We start from the raw sequence: 16,248 nt of genomic DNA, 5'->3' as shown, positions 1-16,248 counted from the left end.
TAATTATTGTTTATTGATGGTAGAAATTCACTGACCTGCAATCTCACAGTCACTCTCTGTGCTTGTTTTAAATATTACATCCTTATTCTCTTTGATTGCAACTGATTATCATGGGAAAAGCAAAATGCTGGGAACACCTCTGCCACTTTATGCTTCTACTCCCTGGGACTTACGATAACTGGTTTGCTTCATCAGGCTGTTTCAACACCTCCTCTTTTGGATAACTTTTCCTGGGACAGTGCAAGGTTTAGATTCATCTGAGAAGAGGACAGAGCAGATGTCTGTAAAGACTGGTGCTGGCTGACGGATTTCACAGGATCTTCACACAGACAAAAGAGGTTTTTGTTGTACAGGAGACAGGAGGAAAAAGTGACTGGTAAACACAGCTATGAACAGACAGTTTTGATTTCCTAGTAATGCTCCTGTATTATCTGCGGATATACGGGAACAGTTATGTTTTTAATTACATCTGGTCAGCTTATTATTTAACTGCAGATTCTTTAGCACCTAACTAGGTTACAGAAGACTGGCTAGTTCTTGGATTTGTCACAGGACACTCATATCCCATTGCAATTTAATCAGCTTTGCTTATGCTTCAGTCTTTAGGATGTTGGTTTTAGACTGTAAATTGCTTAAGATAGATACCTGCCTTCCTGCATGCTTCTATGTTTCCCAGCTCATCTGTTAGTCAGTATAAATAATAATAAATGATAGTTACGTGTTTAATTTCCAAGGATACTGGCTAAGTAATACATTTGGAATGTCTATAAAATAATTAATTTTAAATTTTGTGGTAGTTTCTGCCTTCTTAAAAACTGAAAGAGAAAGATCCTATCCTAACTTAAGCCATGCCGGCTGATAGATTTATATGAGAATATGATGTAAATACAATAGAATGGGACTGCTGATTTAGTCAAACTTAAATTAAAAATTCTTTTTCAAGGTGACAGGGTTCGAAATTAATTTCAACCTAGCAAATAATTAAAATTTGTGCCAGGATGCAAAATAGGAACATGAGGTACAGCTTAGTTTTTGAGCAACCATAAAAGTGTAGCAGTGCTATGCACGCTACTGGAAAACTGGAAAAGCAAGAAAAACAAAATAGAATGTTAACCTGGAAGTATTATACATTTCAGCAAAGCCATACTTACTCAGAAAATCATATGCGCATCTTGATATTAAGCAGTAAAATAGCAATTTGCCAGTATTACATTCCTAATGCCTCATTATTATGTTAATGTTGGTATATTTTAATTGAATTGATTTATGGTCTTATTAGTATACCTTTAAATTGTAACTATGGGAGAACAAAGTGCTAGAATTAACATTCTTTCTTTCTTTTTTTTCTTTTGAAATCGAACTCCAGAGGACCCAGGAGCCCCCAATGCACAAAGCCGCATAATGCTATCAATCAATCAGTGTCATCCTGCCCTTGTAAGAAGCAGCATCTCCCACCTCCCACTCAGTTTCCATCAGTCTGCAGAACCAACAAGATGACAAAGACGAAAACCACAATGCCACAAGGTGGAATGCTCTTTCCTCTGGGTAGCATCTACAGCATTTGTTTCAGTCTAGTTATAGAGTGTGTTTTCCCATAGCTATTTTGTCTTCCCCTGTTACAGTTTCAGGAAGGGAAAAAAATACTTATTGAAACCAAATAAATGCCATAGTGAACCAATAATGACATTAAGGGAGCAAGTATGAAAAAGACAGCATGCATAGAGTGTTTGTTAGTGTTCAGCTTGAGACCAGGCACCGAACCTTTACGTAAACTCCTTATGCGAAGTGTCAAGTCCTAAGATTGAAAGCTTTGAAGAAACCATGGGATGAAAAATGTACAGAGGAAACATTAATCTTTTACACAGGGGCAGAAGAACACAATACCTGGATACTCAGAGCAAGAGTGAAGTGGGTTATGGGTTTTGTCTTGCCTTTGTACTGACACTGAGCTTCAATGAGAGGTAGTTATCATTAAGAGAAAAGTAGCATTCGATTATCATTAACAGAACACGAAAAGTTCTTAGCAGGTAACAGAGAAGGAAATGCCTGAAAGAAATGTTTTCAGTGGGACAGGAGGTTTCCTTCTGTGAGCTGATTGGAGAAGGAATGAAAAATACTGTTCTTGCTAATACAAGAATAAAACTGATGTCCTATACTGGGAACTCCTGAATGTTTTGTAACTGAAATCCATTTGGCCATCTGCCTGGGCTCATTGGCTGCACCTAGTTGGCATTAAAATCAAACAAAACACTCTCACTGTTGGCATCACGATGGGAGTATTATGTGGAGGTAGTAACTAATGCTGAAGTACTGCACTTCTACACTAAAAAAAAAAAAAAGGATGGTTGTGGATAGCACTGTAAAACTCCATCAAGTTATAGTTAAAGAACACATGCTACACTGTGGCTATGTTGTGGGACACTTTTAATGGGTAAGCACTGAAGTTATACAGCCCCATGTGTGACAAATTAAGCCAAAGCTATCAGAAGTGTGAAGGTGAAATCTTGCCCCGGACAAGGGTCACATGCGTTTTTGACTTGATCTGATCAATAACCAGCATCTAAGAGATGCGCACTGCATGCTTTCAACAGAGGTACAAGCTCATGAAGTTAAATGCCAAAGATGCCAAAATGGACCATGATCGGAACATGACACCGTGAAGTGAGACAAAAAGCATCCAATACACAGAACTAAAGTACTACCTGAAGTAATCATTCAGTGTGTACGAGCAAGAAGAAATTCAGAGCATGAGGTTATATGCATGTATCCCCGCTCCAAAATGTCCCTCAGAGCCTGAGGTGCTTCCATTTGCTTCAGTGCCTGCGTGCTCACCTGTGTGTCTCCTCTGGCAATGCAGCCATACAGCTGCCAGAAACACCAGGGTAAGTCATGGCAGCTGGCACGCCAGTAACGTTGACTAAGTGAAGATTGCCCTTTGAACCTGATTGTTGTTTTGCCCTACCTAACAGGTAGGTAAAGAAATCCCACAAATTCTTCATGCCTTCCAAATTTACTTCTTGGTTGAGCCTGAAATCCCTGTCTCTTGCTTCCAAATTCCTTAGTCCTAGTCTCATTCAATCTCTGCTTGCTATTTTTCCAAAGTCCTTCCCTGTGAGACAGACTTGTTTACCTTTGTGTGGTTTGCCCTGCTATTTGTTTTAAGGGTCTCTTGGCTTCTTTGGCTTCCTACCTATTGCTGTGGCTGCAATTCTGGCTGGCATGCTCCTGACCTAATTTAGTTCTTAGCCTTGGCTTTCCCTGGTCATAATATTTAGTTGCATTTTCCATTTTTGACTCCAGGCTGTCCTTAACCACCAGGAATGATCACTCACATACTGATAATTTACTAAGGACTTATATGTATACCTTTATTTTCAAAGCATGGAGTGGGACTCGTTTCCTCTCTTTTCAGGTGTTGCCAGGGAACCTCTAGTCTTGTTGGGCCAGAAAGAAAACACTAGTGGTGGTATGACTGTGAGGTAGAACGTCCCCTTGTAGGTAGGATATTAAGGCTACCACTTCCATCACTATTTCTACATCATACCTTAAACCCTTGTAAAAAAAAGGAAGCCAGTACAACATTTTGTACAGAGCCTGCTATTACTATGTGTGTTAAACAAGACCCAAATATGCCAACCACAGAGAGTCTCAGTGGAGATTTAGGCCAAACAATACCTAGTTTTTAGCTCCTTGTCAGACTTAGGCAAGAAGCAGGCACCCAACACTCAGTCTTGTAAAGACTGAGGCAGTTCTGAGCATGTGGAGAAGTGAATCTCTAAGTACCTGGGGCACTTTCAAGACAACAGGGAGGCACTGCTGGAATTTAGGTGCCCATAGGGTTAGGTGTCAAATGAATGTGGGATTTCAGGACCATAGTTTGGATTTTACATGCTTTTTGTGGGACAGAGGTAGGATTTTGGCCCCTGCATACTTTATTGCTCCTTTATCACCAGCTCCAAAATGTGGGAATCCAAAACACTCTTCATATATTCTGACAGTGAATTACTTGAATCTCAAATGTTTGCTTGCATGTACTGCTTCTGAAGGAAACTACAAACCTCTGCTGTACTAGAAAAGAAGATAGACTATTTGGTGACAAAGTTGACGATAGTTCATCCTATTTTTCTACAGTTTGCTTATGGGCTTTAGGTTATTTCCCGCCCCCACGTATACTGTGCCATATATTGGGATAGTTTTATATTAGAAGTGTTTCTGTTTTGAAACAATAAAAAGGGAGGACCAACAATTTGAATAAATAATGTTATCTCAACTTGTGTGTTGTTTAGTTCCTGCAACAGACTCACAGATTTTGAGTCTGGTTCATTTCTTTTTTTTCTGATTCTCATCATAATTCCAAAATTAGCATGCTTCTGGGTTCTTTTTGTAAATCTCACATACAATGTGCAGTCAAACTAACTGGATACTGAATATAATGAAGTCTGATCTGGATACCAAATCAACTTCTTTTTCACCATGTTGGAATGAAAACAAACAGGAGAAAGATAATTTGTTGCATAATATCTTACTATGATATGAATTACCAAGAACTGTTGCAAAATTGTGTTGGTTCAGATAAAAGCTAGACTAACTTGTTCTGTTGCATGTGTTAGGACTGCTGACATAAACATGACCATCACTTAAAGTTTTCTAAATGACTGGTTAATTCTAATTAATTTCTGCCTTAACTAATGGTGTTAAAAATGCCTTTCCTGAAAGAAAAGGTCCAAATCTTATAATTAAGCCTAAGAACAAGTATGCTTCTTCCAAGTACTTAGCCTCCACAATCTATTTGGATTGAGATCACGTGTTGTTCTGAAACTGCCATATTTAACAAGCAGACTTTACTTTAGGCAAAAGTTTGAAGAAGCATTATCAACCTTTCACCTACTCTTGTGTATGAGGATATTGTGATCCATGTTAGCACTGAAGCACAGATGCTGGATACCTCAAAGCTGATGTAGCATGCTTGTTTCTTGTATGTGTTAACCCAGAGAGATTCTTAACTCTGCATGTTTTCTAGGTATTCTATGATGCTAATGCTGATCCAGACCCTGCCAAGATAGTCTGAAAGGATCTGAAAATATGCATGCCTTGCAATTCTCCCTTTCTCTATGAAGTTCTCCCTTTCTATGATTTAAACTGTATGTTCTCAGGCCATACATGTCATTATTTGCTGTGGAATGAAGTAGCAGAGAGCTGCTGAACACAGCCTCCGCTGCCTGGCCTGCCAAGAACTGTGGATATGTAGGGGGTACAGTGGCAGAGAGGAGACACCAGGCCTGCAGTGCCCCAGACTCCTTCCCCCCAGTGCTATTTAGTTGAAGAGGCTCACCAACACGAATTTATTCACAACAGAATTTATGCACAACAGAATCCCCATAACTGAGACCTAAATGGAAATTTAGTACACATACTTAGCAATATATTTACCTGGCTTCTTCAATGGTGAATGTCATAAATCACCATGGTAATGCCCACTGTGGATAAAGGAAAGAGAAAGGAATAATTTTATGCTGAGATAAGAGGCAAAGTACAGCTATTTGGATCTTTATACTATATAGCCAGTATGCAAATATCCAATGCAGATGTAGGAAACAGGACCTCCTCCTTTGTTCCTAGCCATCCATCAAAGACAGCATGCTACTTGTCACCAGGTCTCCTTGTTTCTGTCCTTGGAGATACCTGAAACCCACCTGGACATGGTACTGAGTGACCTGCTCTTACTGACCCTGCTTGAGCAGGGGGACTGCACTAGACAACCTTCAGAGGTCCCTTTCCACCCCAGCTATTCTGTGATTCTATTATTTTCATGCCTATATAAATAGCTTTACTGAAATTGTCCTTTTTTCCCTTGTGCCCTTTGGCATTTCCTGAGGGTACAACTGTTCACCTTTCCAGTTCTGCCCAGTTTAGTCATGACATATATTTAATTTTGCGAAAAATCACTTTCGTTGTAGGTTAATGTGTTTAGTTAATCACCAGCCAAGTAAATAGCACATCACTGAGGAAAATAACTGAATTTACCCCCCAAACAGGTGTACATATTGCTTCAGGTGAAACAGTAGTACCACTAGGTCTGAGCCACTCAGCCAAACCCTTTTTGTATTTTGTCTTCCCCTGCCTTGCTCACATCCTTGTCCTGCTGCTGTAAAACACCTCAGCGTTAATTTATGTCCATCAGTTTATGTTGTGTTTATCACTTATTGGCTGATTGTGAGTATTTCATAATAGTGAAGTTTTTCCAGCATACAGACTTCTGACATTTCTTATCTCATGTTAGCATTTTTAGCAGACAATTACAACCTCCCTGTTCCATCAGTAGCAAGCAAAATCAGAAGAAACAACCCACTCTAAAAGCTCCTTACATGAGACAAATCATAGAACCAAAGAATGGCTTGGGTTGGCAGGAGCCTTAAAGATCATCCAATTCTAACCCTGAGCAGGGACACCTTGCATTAAACCAGGTTGCTTCAAGCCCCATCCAGTTTGGCTTTAAACACTTCCAGGGATGGAGCACCCACAACTTCTTTGGGCAACCTTTTCCAGTGCTTCACCACCCTCACAGTAAATGCGTGCTTGTTAGCTACAATTTAGGACCGGCGGCATCGTCAGCATAATACAGTAAGCCTCCATTGGAAAGCTGGAGAAGACGTCGGGGTCATTTAAGAGAAGAGTCCTAAAAGCACGGAGGGACGCACGGGACCGCCACGTCCCGACAGGGGCGACCTCAGGCGACCCTGTCAGCTGCCAGCCCGAGCCGGGCCCTCCCCGCGGGAGCGGTCCTGCAGCCCCTCGACACAGCTCATTTGTCCCTCCCCGGCGGGACGGTCACTGCCGCTTTAGTCCCGGAGAGAGGGATAAGCACCTAATTAATTAATGCCCGGGCACCGGGACAAAAATGTAGCGCTGCAAGGTTTAGGGAGTGCCGTCTCCGCAGGAGCCCCCTCGGCTCCACGGGAGGGGTAAGGCCGGCCGTGGGGGGGGGGGGGCTGGCGGGACCTGTGTAGGATGTACGTGGTCCCCGGCTCTGCCCCTACGCGGTGCGGGAGGGCGCGAAGCGTTTGCCCGCGACTTGCACAAGTGTCCGGGGCGCGGGAAATACCTGAGGGTTAGTAGAAAACAACAACAAGATAATGGTCCCTAATGTGCACCCTGGGCACGGATCACACGCGGGCCTCTCCCTTCCTGTGCGACCGGCGGGGAGCCTGCCGCGCCGCGGCTCTCTCCGCGGGGAGGGACCGACGCGGCCGGCGGTGGGCAGGGAAGGAGGGAGGGAATCACTTTATTAAACGCATACACCGAGGCGGGCGGCTGCCACCGCCGCCCCGTCCATGCCCGCGGAGAGCCCGAAACCACCGGGAGCGCCGCGCTCCCCCCGCTGCCGCTCCTGCCCCGGCTGCCGGCAGGAGGACGCCGCCACCGCGCACAGCCCCGCCGCCCACCGCGGTCACCACATGGCGCGACGCGGCCGCTTCCAGCGCCTCTTCGGCCGCAGCGAGTCGGAGGACTCGGAACCCGAGGGGGCGGCCACCCCCCCCCGCCGCCGCCCCTCCACCGCTGCCGCGCCCAAGCGGCGCCCCGCATTCCCCCACTGGCGCCCGAAGAGGAAGGAGCAGCACCCCCGGGGGAGCGGCGGTGCTGCTCCCGCCTGGACCCCGCCGCCCGCCTCACCCCTCGGTTCCCCGGCCCCGCGGTAAGCGCAGACCCCGCGGGGGGCGGGATAGCGGGCGGCCGGGGGAACGCGGGGATCGGCAGGCAGGGCACGGCTGGAGGCCAGGGTATTTTTCGCTCCCGAGGAGGGAAGCGGGTGTCCCGTCGCCCCCTTAATGTCCAGCGTTTGCCCCAGCCTTCTGGCAGCGCGGCACCTGAGCGGTGTTGACAAACAGCAGCGCCTGTGTGAATAAGTAACAGTCACCCTGTGCCCCAAGCAGAGGGAGGCTTCTTGCCCCAAAACAGCCTCCTAAAGTGTGGCTGGCGTGTGTGAATAAATTTACTTCTCCTTAAGAGCAGTGGGCTTACTCTGTGCTCACTTTCTGTGGATGCAGTAAAGGAGGAAGAGCAGAGAGAAGGGCCTGACACCGCGTATCTGCAGCCCTCCCCAAAGCTGTTGCTCCCCAGTGTGGTTTGAAGTCTCCCGTGGGTAGTGACCATCTGGTGCACCCTGGCTTATAAATTCTTGAGGACACGGGCATTCCGCAGGGCTGATTTCAGCCTGTGGCCGTGGCATGGGGAAGCTCCGTGGGACTGTGGAGTTGCCAAGCAGTAGAGCCCTCTGACATGGAGGTGGTTCACATCAGGGTATGGTGAACTTGGGGTTATATCAGGAATCAGACTGGTTAATACTACTCAGATTTGAACAGCAAGACCCAGGCAATGAGAAGGTGTCAGTGCTATGTGGATTTTATTTTATTTTATTTTAAAGCTGCGTTATTGGTCTCTCAGGTGTTTGGTTCAGACTGAGAAATCAGTGAGTTGCAGGTGGTGGCTCTGTGTGTTTATATTAGTTACACAGAAAATGCTAGCACTTGCCTAAAAATAGACAGTATGTAGATGTGCAGACTTGACTAAAATATAGTCTAATGGTGTATTTGGTATTGAAATGTATTCTTGAAAACTTAAACCACCAATGTCTTTTATAAAAGAAAATAAAAAAGAACTTATGTTTACATATTTATAGGAAAAAGAAGACAAAGTATGCTTTTCAGATCTATTAAACCAGGAGACGATGCATTTCACAATGCTGTTGAGTGGCCAAGCTCAGGGTGATGCTGCACGTGGACCTCAACCAGGCACAGACCCCTCTTCTGCCTTCTAAAAGCCAGATAAAATAGAAGAGGATCATAGTGTAGCTCAGGTTGTAAGGGAGCACCAAGCATCATCAGCCCTGAGTTCAGTCCCTGGTTTCTCAGGACTGTGTCCAGTTCAGTTGAGTTTTGAAATCTTCCAAGAACAGAGTGCTCACCAGCTCTAGGCAAGCTGCATCATTGCCTATGTAAAAGAAAGTTTCTCTGGCTACAAGGCTGGAAAATCTCTTCTTTCAATGTATGGCCTCTGTTGCTCCTGCTGTGTACTATTGAAGAGCCTCTTGGCTCTTCTTGGTGATACTCTGTCATGGACAGAGTGGGAGATCAGACAAAGTTGCCATGGAGCCCTTCAAGTTGAGTCATGAGGTTCAAGAAAGGAGCCCCTTGCTCCCTGTAGTCCTCAGAGGGGAGCTTAGGTGCAGCTGGATTTAGACTTAGTCCCAGACTTGGACAATGGTTTATGTCTAAAGGACTGCACCACTTTGTCCCACAGGATTAAAGATGGCAAACTGTACAGAAATATAAACTGAAAGTTTTATTACAATTGATAGTGATAATGACAACAATGATTGATAATCATCATAATATGACTAGGCTAAAGAACTTTAATCAGAATATCTACTACATAGTATAAATGCTTATAACTATTATTTACTATAATTCAAATCTAGCTTAATAATTAATAAGTAAAGATTGATGTTACTCACCCATGCCGATGACTGTGGGCAACTCTCTTTTGCTCAGCCTCAAGGAGTAACCTTAAGGGACATCCCCACTCAAGGGATGAATTTCTACATACTCCTAGGAATAGCATGCTAGAATTCCTGCCTTTGGAAGGTAGAACTAAGCTTGTATAGTATAAAGTGATTGAGTGTCAGTCATTTATTGTCAGGCTAGATTTAGTAGCTCAGCAAAACATGAAAGGTAACAATAACTCCTCCAGAGATAAACTATGTTTCGCTAGATAGGCCATGTCACCATTCACTGGTTCCTCTGTCAGGAAGCATTCAGTTTCACATCTTTGTTAGGTTTAATTTGATGAAGTTGTTGAGTCAGGCTGGTCCCGGTCTTGGCATGCCTCAATGCTAAAACCAGCATGACCCCCTTCTGTCACTGATTTTAATGAGTAGGGTGGAATTTGAGCTATTTGACTCCCACTTAGTTAGAGCTTCCTGCTACACCTTTGCATGAATATTGGCAGACAGATGATGGGTCCTCTCCAAGGTCACCTCTCCCTCTGAGCTGAACAAACCCCACTTCCCCAGCCTCTCTTCTCAGGGCAAGAGCAACAGCCCCTGGGCGTCTAGGGCCCTATGCTCAACTTGCCCCAATTTACCAATATCTGTTTTATGTTGAGGGGGCCCAAAACTGAACAGAATATGTAGACGTGGACACATGAATGGTGAGAAAAGTGGGGTAACTCTTCAATCTAGGTGTAAGTTCCTTTTTCTTCCAGATACCTTGCTAGGTCTACACTGCCAAACCAGAACAGCAATGCTGTATGGGATTTGGGCTTCAGTTCTTACACCTGAAAAAACTGGAGGATGTTTTTACTGCATAAATTTGTTGTCAAGTTCTGTGCCTAAAACACAAGCGAAGTCTAATAATTGCAAGGCTTCTGAATGATAGGGTTGAATCTCTTGGTACAAAATACTGTTGTTTATATTTTTTTTTAATTAGGGAATCAGTCCTTCTACTTTTGATAGCAATTTGGGCTTGTGCTTCAGTGCATGGAAATACACATGTATGTCACCATCATTAACTGCAGTTGGTCATCTTTAGAGAGCAGAAACTTTTCTTATTCGTATAGCTTTCTACTACTCTCATTAAAAATAGAAAAAGAAATAAACAAAGCCCTTAATACGTAGCCAAAGCCACTAAATGTATTTATTTAGTATGTTGAAGATTATGGTAGCATTTCTCAAAAGGCATGGTTTAAAGTATTTTATTTTTATTACATGAATGGTATGTTATAAGCCATGGTTGCATGAATGCTGTATAGGCCAAATAAAAGTATACTTTTAACAGTGATTCTCTTGAAAATTTAGGATGCTTAATAAATGGCCATGGCTTCTGCTATGAAAGAGTCGTGGTTGGTCACATACTAGCATGACAGCTGGCGATTTGAAGAAACTTAGTTATGTGAAACTGTAAGAAGGTAGATTTAGATTATATATTAGGAAGAAGTTCTTCACTGTAAGGGTAGTGAGACACTGGCACAGGTTGCCCAGAGAAGCTGTGGCTGCCCCATCCCTGGAAGTGTTCAAGGCTGGGTTGGACAGGGTTTTGAGCATCCTGGTCTAGTGGAAGGTGTCCCTGCCCGTGGCAGGGGGTTGGAACAGGCTGAGCTTTACGGTCTCTTCCAACCCAAACCATTCTGCGATCCTATGATACTCCAGTTTAAAAATTGTCCAATGAGCTGTTTTGCTCTTCCTGTGTTATTTTTTCCAGTAGCCAGTACTTTTCCTTGCTGTTAGTTATTTACCTTGAAGAGCTGTAGCCAATTAAAAAAAAACACCAAACCAAACAACAAAAAAAGCAGCCCAGTTCCTTTAGACTTGGGGCTACAAGTGTGCATTCTCCTGCCTCAGTGAAGCTTGTGTTGTACTGCCTCTGTTCATGGGTGTCTGGGGTTAAATCAGAGAAGGCAGATGAACTCCTCTGGTCTCTTTTTCCAGAAAAAGCCTGTAGAATCTCTTTCCCAGAGATAACAGGTACAAATTGGAGCCTCTATACAGAAGATGCAGTGAAAGAGAACAATAAAAAAGCATGACAGCTGTCACCATGCCATGAAAAACTACACCATAGTAAGAAACCAAGTTTTACTTGATCTGTTGAAGTCAAGTACCTACAGAGTTGTCATTTCTTGAGCACTAAATGATCTCCACCCAAGGGCTACTTCAAAAATGATGTTGATGACTTGAATTTGACCTTTGAAGCAGGAAGTTGACTACAGGAGGACAAAGAAAATTGTATATCTTTGGGGTGTGATTGTTTATCAGTCGTTCTCACAGTCTGTGCTACTTCATGAATTTTGAGCTTTTCGTATTTGATGGTCAAGACAGACAAGTTACTTCAGTCCAGTTATGAGTTGGCGATTACATAAATGTCAGTAGCTAGATTCTCCCCCAAGATGAATCACTGTAATCACCATGAAGAAAGAGGACATTTTTGCTGTTCATTACTTCTTCAAGAACACTGTTATTTTAGTGTTGATATTGAGGAAGCTAAGGCTGTTACCATCAGCAACACCCCTTGTTTTTACTGTTTTCCTCTCCCCTGATTAAATGCGACTCAGCTTATCTTCATCAACATACTAAATACGTGAAGGCAAAGAAACCTATGGGATTGCTATTCTACAACCATTGGGCAGGGAAAAAAAAAATTAATTAGGGTTCAGTAATAGCATAAAATAGCAAAGGGAAACAGCATTAGGCAACATCCAAGGAGAGTTAGACTGTGAAATAATTATACCTTATCTTGGAGAGGAACACACACGTTCAGGAGATATGTTGCATGCAAAGATACGTATTGTGTGTGGAGAAAGTGGCGGTGAGACCAAGATTTTATGTTTCTTCCCTACTTTAATATTCTTTGAGTTACTCTTCTTTGACTTCTATATTAGAAGAGTGAAGGAATTGTGCTTCACAGCCAGAATATAACATCACATTTCGTAGAAAGATGAAGAACAAATGTTTCACCCTGTGAAAAACACAGAACATCAGTAGCTTGACTGATTGACAGGAACAAAATGTTGAAGTTTGAAATGTTGAATGTTTTAAATAGTAAATAGTAAAATATGAACCTTCCATTCCATGTCCTTTATGTGTGTAACTACACTTGTGTGTTTTCTGGTTCAAAGAAGAAATGGAATCATTCATCTGTGTTCTTTGCAAGATAAAATGTACATGTCTACAAGTGGTCCTGCTTGCAATTACTTTGTGGGAGCTAGAAGTGGAAAAGGGTAATTACATTTGCAGTATAATTCTTAGTACTCTGAAATGTAAGTGTAATGCCTTAGGAATAAAGATTTCTTATTTTAATTTCATTTTATAGAGGACAGAAGTTCTCTAAAACCACTTTCATGATCAAATAATTAATTGCAGAATGTGTTTTGCTCAATTTTATCTATACTATGACCTCATGAGGAAAACAATGCTTATTGAAAAAAAAAAACAAACAAAAATGAACAACACGTTTAGAAAGATACTAAGATAAGAGGGATGTCATGCTAAAACATTCACTTACTTTGTTTGCATTTTTAAGAGGTAAAAAATGCTGTCCTATGAAAACCTATGTAATGACATCTGTGCCATGAAAACAGTAGTCTGTCTCTTCTTCAGGAGTTGAACATTAGCTGCTGGTTCTGTGTCACTGATTTTGCAGGTTTGGTGGCTGTGAAAACACCAGTGTGAAGAGTGCTCACCTTCTCATTTTGTCCTTTAAAAAGTGAAATGACAGCCTAAAAAATCTGAACCAGTAAAACTGCTAGTGCCTCCTTCAGCCTGCTTGGATGTCAGTGGAAGGGTAGATCCTAGCAGGGAAGAGTGGGATCTCATTCCTGACTTCTGTGGTGCAGAAGAATTGCTGGTTTTGTTTGTTCATGTTTTTTCTCTTAAATTAGGAAGAACTATCTTAAAAAATAGACTGGACTCATGCCATTCACAGTCAAGCAATTTTTCCTTTTTTTTTTTTTGGGAGTGCTTCTACCTTTGTTGCATATTCATTTTGGAAAGGTAGTATACTGTCCTGTATTCAGGTGAATCTGACCCTTAGTAGTGCTGAGTACCATTGAGGTGATAAGATTTCTGTACTGAACAGTTAAATGTCTATTAAAACAAGGACTGTTGTGAAAAAGGAGGCTGTAGCCTACTCAAACTTGGTGCCAGTCTTGACACCTTTGGTTTTAGTGTGTCAAATCCGCACTTTGAAATGGTGACATATGAAAATATAAAGGTGTTCTGAGGAGTTATTATAAAACACCACTGTGGAAACCACCTAGGAACATGAAGAAACAAAATGTTCATATTGAATGCAGGTACATATAGTTGGCACGTAATAATGTATGAAGTGCTAAAACTAATATTAAATATTGAATGCATACCAATTCATTGAGTACATTTGTCTAAAAGTGAAAACAGCAGTTTTCGCTGCCTACTCTTTCTTAACACTGCTATCTTGCCTCTTGTTTTATTCCATGTCATGTTCCTTTGTTCTTACAACTCTCTGTCCTGTCTTTTCCTCCCTTTTCATCCTCTAGAGATTTGCATCAAGCAGTTCAGCCTTTATTTTCTAGTGGGCTCCTGCTTGCATGAAAAAAACAAAAGAGTGATGCTTTTCTGTACCTGCGATGGCCTCAGGGCATAGGCAGGACAACATCTGTAGACAGAAATTAATATCTGTTATTGAAACAGTAAATATAATTACTTTGACTTACTTCATATACAAGATGGCATCCGTATCCTCTAATTTCAGGTATCTACATCTGAACTAGTTATTCCCTTTATAATCAAGGAGGGCAAATAGGCACGTCTGGCATGCAGTTCATCTCAGCCTAAGGTTAGTGTCTGAAACAGGCTAAATGAATTGCATCTTAGAAGTGCCAGTTTTGTCTCATTGACTTTAAAAGCTGCCTGAAGGTGACGCCTCCAACATCTGAATTTGGGTAGCTGAACTCCGTCTGTGTTATGTGGTATGGGGGGTCCACAGGCTGGTACTTCCATGCATGCTGCAGTGCAAAGTCATACAGTCATGAGCTTCAAAAACTATGTTCTGATTTTGTGTGCAACTTTTAAGGCACCTTCTTTGTTCGCAGGCAATCTGGTTTTAAAAAATCATTTTCTGCAGGATTTATGTGTTGTTATTTAATTGATTTTGGTTAAGGGTTTTCAAGTTTCTTTAGGGAACTGGGGTTGATCCCTACTTCAGCCATGTTTCCTTGGGAAAGCTGGGCAAGTCATGGAAGACAAACCTTTCACAGATGATCGCAGAGAGAAAACAGGGTAAACAGGAGAAAGGAGAGAGGAGGCTACTTGACCTAGGGTCTTATTTGCAAAATTTTAGCAAAAATAGCAATGCTTAGGCAAGTTAAAGGCTGCTGAAAATGGAATCTTAAAATGGAAAAGATGGGGAACTGTTAATACTGGACAGTCCTTCCTTTAGCACGTTGAATTTTTAAATAGAATAAAAGCATGATGACCTGTTCTGTGCAAGGAAGTTCCTGTGCAAGAGAAAAAAATCCCTTCTTCAGTTTTCAAAACAGACAGGAAGAAGTCATCAATGGTTTGCATGAATGTAAGGTATCTGATAATACTGCATCTTTGTATATACTATTCTTCTATTATTTATTTCTTAAACCTAGTGAACTTTCTCTTGTAAAGTTTACCTACTCACGCATGTTTGTTCATGTGGCCACATACTGTGAGCTAATACAACCTATCATCAAATATTTCATAACTTGGTGCTTATGGGAAGGAGGGAAAGATTGGCAAAGACAAGGTCCCTTCCAACCCAAACCATTCTATGACTGATCAATGTAATAGATTAATCGTTTCCTTTGGTGCCCTTAGCCAAAAAAAAAAAAAAAAAAAAGAGAAAAGATAAAAGGCACAGTATTCATTTGAAGAAAGTAAACTGTCATCGGCCATGTTATCATCAGTATCGTTCATTCCCAAGTGTGTAAAAATACTGTCATTTTTTCAGCAGCCTCATTGTGGAACTGTGCTTAGAAATTCTGAAATGAAAATGAAAGAATATTTGTTGGGTAAAATAGTACTTTTTGCTTTATTCATCTATAATTTACAGTTATAAAGTCAACCAAGTTATATTCTAAAAGAATGCCACAACCTATGAAAATCTGTTTGAATTCCCCAAATCCTGTGTTTCAGGTAGAGCCTGACACCAGAAGCACAACTGCTATTTCAACAAAAAGCCCTTTGGTTTTCCTCAGTAAGGATTATTACTGATTACACTGCTCCTTCTACTGTTAGAGTCACTCCATCAGTACTCTAAGAACTACAGGCAGACAGAGGGGCCCCAGTGCATCCTTTAACCAACTCTGTAATAGTTGCTATTTCATCTTTGTAAGCTAGTGTTATATTGTCTCTAGAGTATTTTGAACTGTTGCTGGTGAGGATCAGTGCCCAGGCTTACAGAGTTTGATCAGGCTATAAACAGCTGAGCAGAAAACATTTAAGTTGCATGGCCTAGTGGAAACAATCTTTTTCCATTTGTCTCTCCTTCTGTGGCTAGGAGCAGGTGCCACAACACAGTCTTGCAGGGCTCGTGTAGAGTCATAGATGACTTCTAGTTAATGCAAAGAAAGTGGGAGAGAACTTTTTGTACATTTTGTATACTTTTCTTGCACTGGAGATGTACAGGTAGCCTTCATTGTCACAAGGGCACACTGCTGATAATGTCTGATAGTAGAATGTGAAACCTATGG

General features: G+C 42.0%; 1 protein-coding gene across 1 annotated transcript in view; it reads left to right on the top strand.

Annotated features, from left to right (window-relative positions):
• The first annotated feature begins 7,261 nt into the window (after window positions 1-7,261).
• The window catches only part of CRYBG1 (crystallin beta-gamma domain containing 1), a 98,290-nt gene continuing 89,303 nt past the window's right edge, over window positions 7,262-16,248 (top strand). Inside the window, exon 1 of the mRNA XM_061460193.1 lies at window positions 7,262-7,693. Within this exon, the coding sequence (XP_061316177.1) occupies window positions 7,332-7,693 (362 nt within the window). The 5' untranslated portion in view covers window positions 7,262-7,331. The remainder of the gene's footprint in view (window positions 7,694-16,248) is intronic.

This window comes from Pezoporus flaviventris, unplaced genomic scaffold (assembly GCF_033815535.1).
Source record: "Pezoporus flaviventris isolate CSIRO_AGI_PZ_B2104156 unplaced genomic scaffold, CSIRO_AGI_Pfla_v1 ptg000031l, whole genome shotgun sequence".
NCBI classification, from domain to species: domain Eukaryota; kingdom Metazoa; phylum Chordata; class Aves; order Psittaciformes; family Psittacidae; genus Pezoporus; species Pezoporus flaviventris.
The sequence above is the reverse complement of the archived record's forward strand: the minus strand, read 5'-3'. Positions and strand labels throughout refer to the sequence as shown.